At 39.1% G+C, this 9,086-nt stretch overlaps 1 protein-coding gene across 2 annotated transcripts; it reads right to left on the reverse strand.

Moving 5' to 3' along the window:
• Nucleotides 1-308: 308 nt before the first annotated feature.
• On the reverse strand, nucleotides 309-8,926 carry tmx2b (thioredoxin-related transmembrane protein 2b). Of its 2 annotated transcripts, XR_008827104.1 has the most exons (9): nucleotides 8,629-8,926; nucleotides 7,490-7,550; nucleotides 6,968-7,081; nucleotides 5,646-5,722; nucleotides 5,442-5,548; nucleotides 5,292-5,357; nucleotides 5,064-5,193; nucleotides 4,088-4,318; nucleotides 309-1,044 (listed from the first exon to the last, which is right to left on the reverse strand). XR_008827104.1 is itself a non-coding variant. In XM_056371471.1 (8 exons), the coding sequence occupies exons 1-8, from the start codon at nucleotides 8,815-8,817 to the stop codon at nucleotides 4,139-4,141; spliced, it is 924 nt and encodes a 307-aa protein (XP_056227446.1). In that variant the 5' UTR covers nucleotides 8,818-8,926; the 3' UTR covers nucleotides 309-4,138. The 2 variants fall into 2 exon arrangements, 1 of the variants encoding a protein (XP_056227446.1); XM_056371471.1 differs by having other exon boundaries at nucleotides 309-4,318.
• Between the last annotated feature and the right edge of the window lie 160 nt (nucleotides 8,927-9,086).

Here is a 9,086-nt window from a genome sequence, read left to right on the forward strand (position 1 = left end):
CTTCTATCCAGTCTTTCTCTAAAATGCTGGGTTTTAATATCAATATAACATTCACATCACTCTGTCTCAGACATACGTGTTCACATGATTTATGCATCAGGCCCCTGCAGTACATCACCTCTTTGATAATGATGCTACAGTAGATTACACTGTGATCTAATAAACAGATTGTGCTGAAGCTGTTGAGAGGAGCGTTATACTGAACTCTCTCTCTTATGTTACACTGTGCAGGAGTTTCTGTTTCTCTGGTGACTCGAGGAAAAACACTAAAGGTTTCAGCAGAGAGTGAATGAAGGCTGCTTAGAATGTTTTCATGTGCACATTGTTTTATTGCATGAATAACAGACGTCAGACAGGAGCAAATATACATACAAGTGTTGGAGTGCAGCTCAGATGAAATGAAACCTGACAAATGAAATTAAAAATGAAAAACAGCTTCAGTAATAAAATAATGAATCAGGGATAAAACCTCAGTGTGATCAAAAAGCAAATCTAAATACAGTCTCACAGTTTAAAAGATCAAAGTCATGATTGGGAATGTTATCAACAAAGAGAAATAACAGGAATTGATGAGAGAAAATTCAAATGCCATAATAAAAAAAACACAAGTGGACATTCCTGAAATGTGATGTGAAGCTGCAAACAGACACCTCAGCTCATCACTGGTTGGTCCAGTGCTCAGCCGATCAATACACATGACGAGTGTTTAACATAATTCTGATTGGCCGACATGACTCATGAAAATGTGGAAATGCAAAGCCAGTGTGAGGGTTCCAGGATCCACGTGCACACGCAGCCACCCACACACACACACACACGGCTTAATTCAGTGACGTCACATCATGATGTAACTCCATCTGTCAGCACTAAGGAGATCTGACACACTCTTCACCTGATCTGAAGACGGGTGGTGGATGATTTCTGACTGATGTATTTACAGTCTGAGTACACTCCTGGTCATCATCACTAAAATGTTCAATTGATTTATGTGGCGTTGAATGTAGACCGCGTCTTTATAACCATCATTCCTTCAGGAGCAAGCACCTGGTGACGGTGGCAAAGAAGAATGATCAAAATGCTATGATGATGATGATGAGGATGATAATATAATTATATAATTGTGTTACATTTCCCTCAGCAGTCTGGTTTCAGACCCGTGCACAGCTCAATCTCTGCTGTTACATTAGTTATTAGTTAAATTCACAATCTCATCGCCAAACTTGACAGACAAAATAAAAGAATGGAATCTCACTTAGTTTTTCATTATAGTTCATTTCATTTAATTATAGTTTCATTAGTCAAACATTTCTGTTTTCATTCTTCCCAGGCTAAAACTGTATTAAATGTGCAGGATTTGTAATAAATGAACACATCAATGATAGCAGGGGAGGACTCAGTTTTCTTATAGACTATAAACACTTACAGTCGACAACCATGGGAGAAGGTCCTGAACTTAGGAGCAACAGTGCTTTGAGCAAAATGCTAACATGCTAATGTTTAGTAGGTATAATGTTCACCACTTTAGTTTAGCATGCAGCTGAGGCTGATGGGTATGGAGGACCAGGGATGTCACAGGAACAGTAAAAAAGCATTTCCGTAATTTCATATTTTAATAGGCATTAAAAATAGGAATTGTAAAGAATTTATAATTGAAATACTTCCGATTTAAAAAACAAACAAAAAAAAAAACTCAATAAATAAACCATTTATACTTTTATTTAGAATTTAAAAATCTACTTGAAAAAGGTATTCTTAAAATGCGAATAAATAACTGGATTCCCTTTTCAAGAATTCATAAATGAACAATTAAAATACTTCAGATTTAAAAATGGATTTAGAAAAGCTGCACAAAACATTCATAATATAAACCATTTATAAACACATCTATTAATGAAAGCTCTGTGATTGGTTGGAGAGCTAACCAGGGGGTTTTACCAGCACTGAAGGCCCAGAATGTCACAGGAAGGCTAAAGCTAAATGACTGAGCTAAACAATTAGTTAATGGGAGAAGCAGCTGGAAAAAGGAATGTTTTACCATCAAATTCTTTTTCAAAATAGTTTTTCAAATTCTACTATCTATTCATGAATTCAAAGTATTTATAAATAATTTATTTAATGAAAGTTTTATGCTGTTTTTGTAAGGCCATTTTCAAATCTTAAAATATCTATTGATGGATTAAATTCATTTATAAATTCTATAAAATATGAAATTAAGGAAATGCTTTATTACTTTTCCTGTGACATCCCTGGTCTCAGCTGGGAGTGTCACTGGTTTTGTCTGGGAAAAATTAAAACTGTGAGCAGAGGGGGGCGCTCTCTCACCAGAGTTAGTAGGATACCTGGAAATTTAATAACAGCCCGTCCAACCTTCTCTGGTTCCCCAGAACTCAAATGTCAAGGTTTGTTGTGAGTCAGGAACCAAGATCGTGGACTGACCGAAAGGAATCATGTCAGTCAACAGACTCTTTCCATTTCCATGAATGGGGCTGAATTAACGCCAGATCAGTTTGATGATCTGATGGTCTGAGATTTATATTCAGTTGCAGTTTGAGCCGTTTTGGTCTTGACTGACATAAAACTGAACTTTTCTGGAGAACACAAACTACACTCTCTGCATCTTCCTCTTATTCAGTGAAGCTGCCTTTCTTTCTTTCTGTCAAAATTGACGACATGTATGTCTTGTTTGAATAAACTTTATTGGACGAAACCAACTGGGGGTTCTGTGGTTACGTTCAGCATGAGCCCCAGGTCGTGTCCCGTGGATTGGACCGTACGGCAGGAGCATAAAGCTGCCGGTTCTTAAGTGTTGTAAGTTCAAACAAAACACAGTGTCTGCCCAGCTCAAACGATCAAATAAAATACAAATAAACTGCTATGTTCAGATTCACATAGCATCTTGACTTCCTTCTACTTGCAGAGCTCATGGGAATTTTGGGAGCTCCAAACAGAGCCTGACCCACAGAGGGTGAGAAAAAACACAGAGTGCAGCTCAAGCACAGCTAAAAACATAAAAAGGTACCTTGTTAGTGACAACCAATAAGGAACTACACTGTAGATACACAGGCTGTAACTTGATTTAGTTTTTAATTATTATAATATTATTATCATCATAAGACCTTAGGTACCAAATCAGTATAAAACCTTCAAATAAGAAAATGTGCGTCATGGCATGAACATGGACATAACTGACAGCTGAAGACGTGTTCATCTCAGTCCAATACACAAATACAATGAATATGAATTTAAAAAAAGTAAAAACAAACGACAGAAGGAATCTGTAAAAAAAAAATAAAGTGAATTGAATCGCTGGAATGTTTTTGTCAGGAAAGTTTGAATGACAGTGGCGCAGAGCTTCTGTCCACAACAGCACAGTCTGTGGAGATGAATGGAGATGCTGTCCAGCTATAAGTAAACTTGACTAACTCCACCTGTCTCATGCAGATGTGGTGATGTTAAACAAGTGCTCCCATATTGTGTCAAGAGGAACGTTTAACACTGCAAAATGAATTCTACGTCACACACAGTGTGTGAACTGGAGTTAGAACTTAGTTAACATGAATATACGGTTTGTTATTAAATGATTTCAACAGAAACATCTACTCAGAATTACATTAGTTGCGTAAAAAATCTAAATCAATAAAAGTAACATCACATTCTTTGCTCCCTCAGTGTTAATTAGTAAGAACTTAACGGACTCTCTCAGACTTCACAGCTTCAGAAATGTGCTGTGTCGACGCTGACAACCTGACAAACACGGCAGGTCAGCACAGCACATTTCCACTTTACAGAGTTACAGCCCTCTTCAGCTGGTTTACTGCATCTCAGTTTGCTTCTCCACTAACATGTACACCTATTCTCTCGGCTCAGGTCTAAAAAGGGAAAACAGACCGAGGTCACTGTAGCTGCACATGTGTTGAAATACTAGGTTTAAAGGAGGTTTAGTGTAAATGGTGCTGAAAAGAGGCTGAACTCTCAATCAAGTCCATCTCGGTCAGTGATCCACACTGACTCCAGTGCTGTGCTGATCTATGAGGGAATAAACTGAACACTTAGAGGAGGAGCGCAAAGAGGGGGTGGAGGAGCTAACCTGGACTCAAAAGTTCCGTCCAGACGTTGAAGCTGAGCGAAACAAAACGTCCTATTTGTCCTTCTTGGACTCGGTCTCTTCCTTCTGGCCGTTAGCTCCCTGCTGCTCTGGCTCCTCTTCCTCTGGGACTGGTGGGAACTGGGACTGGCCGACTTTGTCTTCTTTTGTCTTGCTGAGTTTCTTGGATTTCTGGTACAGTTCATTCAGGTTGAACTCTCGGATGATGTTCTCCTGGTGGAGAGACACAGATGACAGATATTCTTAATGAACAAAAAAAGGTTACATTTTCCACAGTCTATAGTAATGGGAAAAGGTATTACACTGTAATCAGTAGTGCATTGGTACCAGTGTCAACTAGAATTCCCTCCTTGTGGTTGTTTCCACCAATCAGCCAAGTTACAGGAAATATGGTCACAACCTCACCATTCTGAGTTACTTATGACTGTTTGGATATAAAATATCATCACTTCATCATTTTATTCTGTCAGACATTTAAGTTAAATTGTGTCATAATTGGCGAATGAATTTGTGAGTTATGGCCCGAAAAGTGTTTTTGTGAGGTCAAAGTGACCTTGACCTTTGACCGCCAAATTCTAATCAGTTCATCCTTGAGTCCAAGTGAATGTTTGTGCCAAATTTGGAAAAATTCGCTTGAGGCGGTACCGAGATATGCAGCCCTTAAGGAAGACATTAAGTAACTGCCCGTTAATATGTTCATTTAAAGTGTTAATGCTCACTGTAACTGTTCCTTATAAGGGAGAAATCCACAGTCCTCATTCTTCTTAAATTCAGCTGAAGCTGTTACGAGCCCATCACTAACTGCCTGTGAAACTGATTTTTATACCAAGGGGACTTTAACTTAGAGAAATATTATCAATATCAACTGAATCAGCTGTTGTAAGACAGACTTGAAAAATGGTAGCTGTCATTGGCTGTTGTTTTTGTCACTTGTCTGAAGTTTGCTGTCCAGTCTGACCTCAGTGAAGCTCCATGACACGGCTCTCCCCTTCTTGTCCACCTGGGGGCGTCGCATCACTTCCTTCCCTCCCTGGAACAACACCAGAGACGGGAGCTGCTTGGACAGCGGAGACGTCGACACCTTGTACCTGCAGAACAGAATTAAATGTTCATGTTTCTGGTCTGTCCTCTCTGACAAAATAAAAGCCCATCGCTCTGTGTCGACCGAGGAGATCACACATCTTACTTCTTGGAAACCTCTCCATAACGTCCGATGTCCACTTTGCCAAACTTGAGGCCGGCACAGTTATACCTGAAACACAAAAACAGGAGTGACTGTTGTTGCTGTCACTGAGCGCACATCATACTTTGACTGAGCGGGTGGGTGGAGTCTTACTTGAGAGAGAGATCAGCATAGACAGAAGCGAAGGACTGGCACTCTGGAGACCAGTTGGCGAAAAACTCAACAATCCATGTCACACGACCGTCTCTGTCCAGCTCATCCTGGACACACACAGCACACACAGTCAAAAACAAACTGTACAGATGTTTGCTCTTGGTAAGAGGCCAAACTGCTACAACCATGTCCACTGTCACTCACATCGATGGTTTTGTCGCTGAAGTATTTGATGTACTCTGGTCCCATGTAAAGTGGAGGCTTACAGGTCATCAGGAACACTGAAACAGACAAAGCACCAGGACTTTATGTTTGACAGTTACAGAATTAGTGCTACAATGATTAGTCCATCAATTGATTAGTCGATACACAAGGCACCAATGGGCATAAATGTAAGTCATTTATAAACCAAAATCTCCAGTTCCACACTCTCCAATGTGAGGATTTCCTGCTTTTCTGTGTCGTATCATTGTAAAGTGAATATTGAATGAGCAAATAAAGAGGTTGACTTAGGGAATCCTGATATTTTACAGATTTAATTATCACCAGATTGATCAACAACAAAACAATTATTTATCCTCTCTGTGTTAGAACTCTGTTAACTACAATGCTGATGCTGGATTTGTCGGGGCCACTTTGGATGAGACTACACAGATAAATTAGTTTTATTTATTGTCTTATCCCGGTGTTTGTTTTCAACTTTCCCTTTGAACATCTCTCAGGGAACGTTTGAGTTTGTGCCATCACTTTTCATGAAGATGTCTACTATTGAAGCATTAGCATGCTGTGATTTCACTTGAATTTGATTCTCTGTATATTTCTTATGACAGATCTTGGCATTTCATCAGTAGAGTATATTTAAGGTGGTATATCTCAGCTTTAAATGGTTTAATATGCAGGATTTTATGTAAAGACTCATAACAAAACAAATGTTTATCTGCAGAGGGCAGGGTCTCTGCATTTATTATTTTCTTATTCTTTAGCTGTATTCGGGATGTTTCTTGGGGTCAACCTTTGGGCAGTGGGTGTGTAGCCTTGTGTCTGTGGCTCTCAACCCAAAACCTATTGGTTCCTAATGAAGACATACATTAGTGAAAAAGACCACCCCAAAAAAAAATAAACAAAGCTCGCAAAACAGCTGCTCGCGGTAGCTTTTTGCCAAACAAACAGGAAGGAACAGTGCGTTTAGTTTGGGACAATTTTCAGCGGTGGGTTGATCCACATGCTGTGTGCTTCTGAGATCCAACAGCAGAGTGTGTTCATGGTAATGAAGGAACATGTCACCCAGTGCAATAGTGTGACTCACACAAGCAAGCAAGCAAACACACACACACACACACACACACACACACACACACACACACACACACACACACACACACACACACACACACTTGTTTGAAAGACATTCATTGTTGATTTTGGTCTTTTAATTGAATTTGTTGACAATAATAAAAAATCTAACCAAACAATCTGAACAGAAGTGTCTGCTGATGTTAGTGTGTCATGGTGATGGTTTGACTGACCTATGCAGAGTGTCAGGTAGAGCAATCCCATCCTGATGTCCAGTCTGAAGAACAGGATGACATTGGCCACTTTGCTGAACAGGATGATGTTGCCCACATGCTGCTCCACCGTTACTGACATGAACCAATGCAGACAGACTTTTCATGTTTTTGTCCAAACTCAATAAACACAATAAAAACATTTTTTTTTAAATTTAAATCATCATGCTGAAAAAGATGCCAGCTGATATTCAGTGTCCTTAAAATGCACTACTGTAAGCCTGAAACATAAAGAAAGTTATCTAGTGCGTTTCTTCTATAATTTTATTCTTTTCATGGTGGGAAAAAAAAAAAAAAAAATCAATATCTGACCGGTTCATTGGTTTAATCTCACTGGTATCATTAGACTCCCTGTTACTTTATGTGGGCCATGGTTCAGGAATATACCATTATCAGATTATAACATGACATGATCATTATGCTACTGAGGAGAAATGAATCCACAACTAATATAAACAAAACAATAAAAAAGCATTTACTCACTTGCTCTTCTGTTCTTCATCATGACGATGGCACTGAGGAACATGAGAATCTCCACTTCTCTCTGAGAACACAAACATAACATGTCTCATCTGTGGGCAGCCATGTTAACCAACCTGCTGATCATATCATGTCATCCTTCAAGAATGAACTTCTTTTGATCCAACATGCCATCACTCAACATGTTAAACTGAAGACAGATGGATACTGTCTAGCTCTTTGAACGGTAGCATTGGCCAGAGTGAAAAAACATTTGAGAAAGCAATCACATCCTTTTTTTTTTTTTTTTTTTTAAACACCATACTTGTATGATACATCAGTATGAAAAAAAATAAGAACAGTCAGCACACACTATCTACCCGCTGATTTATTCATCATAAAATTACTACATGCATGTGGTATATTTATAATCAAGCTGTGGATTGTGTGCTTTGAAAAAAAACACTAGACCCAAACAGCTTTATAGTTTATTAGACTACACAGAGGATGGATGTAGCTGCAGGTGTTTGTCAAGCGCAGCCTTCTGCAGCAGCTACTGTGCTTCTAGGAGGCCACTGTTCCTTCCGTCGCCACAGTGGCACAGCAAATCTATTTGAAAATCTCACAATTTTAGCACATTTGTTTTTCGATGTACGTTTATTTCTTTAGACTGCGATAAACGACCTTTATTAGCGTTGTAGAAATTCCGCAGTTAAAGTCTGCAAACATTCAAAACAAGAGCTGGCTACTCTTACACTTTAATGAATGATTCGTCGTTAATTTAGCGAACGTTCGCTAGCTAAACCAATAATGAATGGCGTAATTCAACTAACTATACGTCATTTCGTATATAAATTAATGCTAATTCACAGATTCTATTTATGCCGTACAATATATAATACCTTAATTAATTGTACCAAGTTGTAAAATACGTTTTTTGACTTGTGTATCGCTGCCAATAAGCACAACAGTATGAATTCCCAGTTTTTTGACTGCAGTCTGGCCTGTCATTCTTTCCCTTTAGCTAGCGGCTAATGTGACCTGGCCCTTGCTGCCATCCAGTCCAATGACCCACAACTGTGTCCATCCTCTGAGCAGCAAGCTACTAGCAAGTTGATACCATTTAAAAAGCAATTTGCGAATTTCCAGAATTTTCTACGGACCCAGTCGAAGTCGCAGGAGTTGCCGTCCTCTCGCTGTGTGGCCAGATGGTCACAGATGCCAGGCGTCTTGCGGACAGCTAGAAAGGCTACAGACATAAAGAGAGAAGCTATATAGTAGGGCTTCAGCAGCCACTTGTACACCTGCGGCAGGTGATACAGGAAAGCAAATAAAGGCGTTAGCAGAGCCATTTTCTAATTAATGACCGTACTATCACTAAAACGGGAAGTGAACCCCAAAAACAGGGAGCTAAAGGTGATGCTGCCGTTAGCTTAATATGACTAACTCAATGTTAGCTGCTCTGGTGCTTAAAGGTGAACGGAAATACAATTTCCTGTTGAGTTAAAAAATAAATCCCTCTATAATTATTATGACCATGCACAGAGCGTGGTATAAATTATGTTTATTGTATTTTGAAATACATTTCAGGTAAATGTGATATTTAATTAATTTTATTACA

The sequence above is a fragment of the Seriola aureovittata genome, chromosome 3, assembly GCF_021018895.1.
Source record: "Seriola aureovittata isolate HTS-2021-v1 ecotype China chromosome 3, ASM2101889v1, whole genome shotgun sequence".
Taxonomy (NCBI): domain Eukaryota; kingdom Metazoa; phylum Chordata; class Actinopteri; order Carangiformes; family Carangidae; genus Seriola; species Seriola aureovittata.

What these genes read in the sequence shown, in the direction of transcription:
- tmx2b (XM_056371471.1), bottom strand. Translation starts at nt 8,817, where the DNA reads ATGGCTCTGCTAACGCCTTTATTTGCTTTCCTGTATCACCTGCCGCAG. An exon ending in TATGGAGAGGTTTCCAAGAA is followed by an intron (nt 5,194 to 5,291) that starts GTAAGATGTGTG and finishes TCTGTTCTGCAG; the next exon opens with GTACAAGGTGTCGACGTCTC. An exon ending in TGTCATGGAGCTTCACTGAG is followed by an intron (nt 4,319 to 5,063) that starts GTCAGACTGGAC and finishes TCTCTCCACCAG; the next exon opens with GAGAACATCATCCGAGAGTT.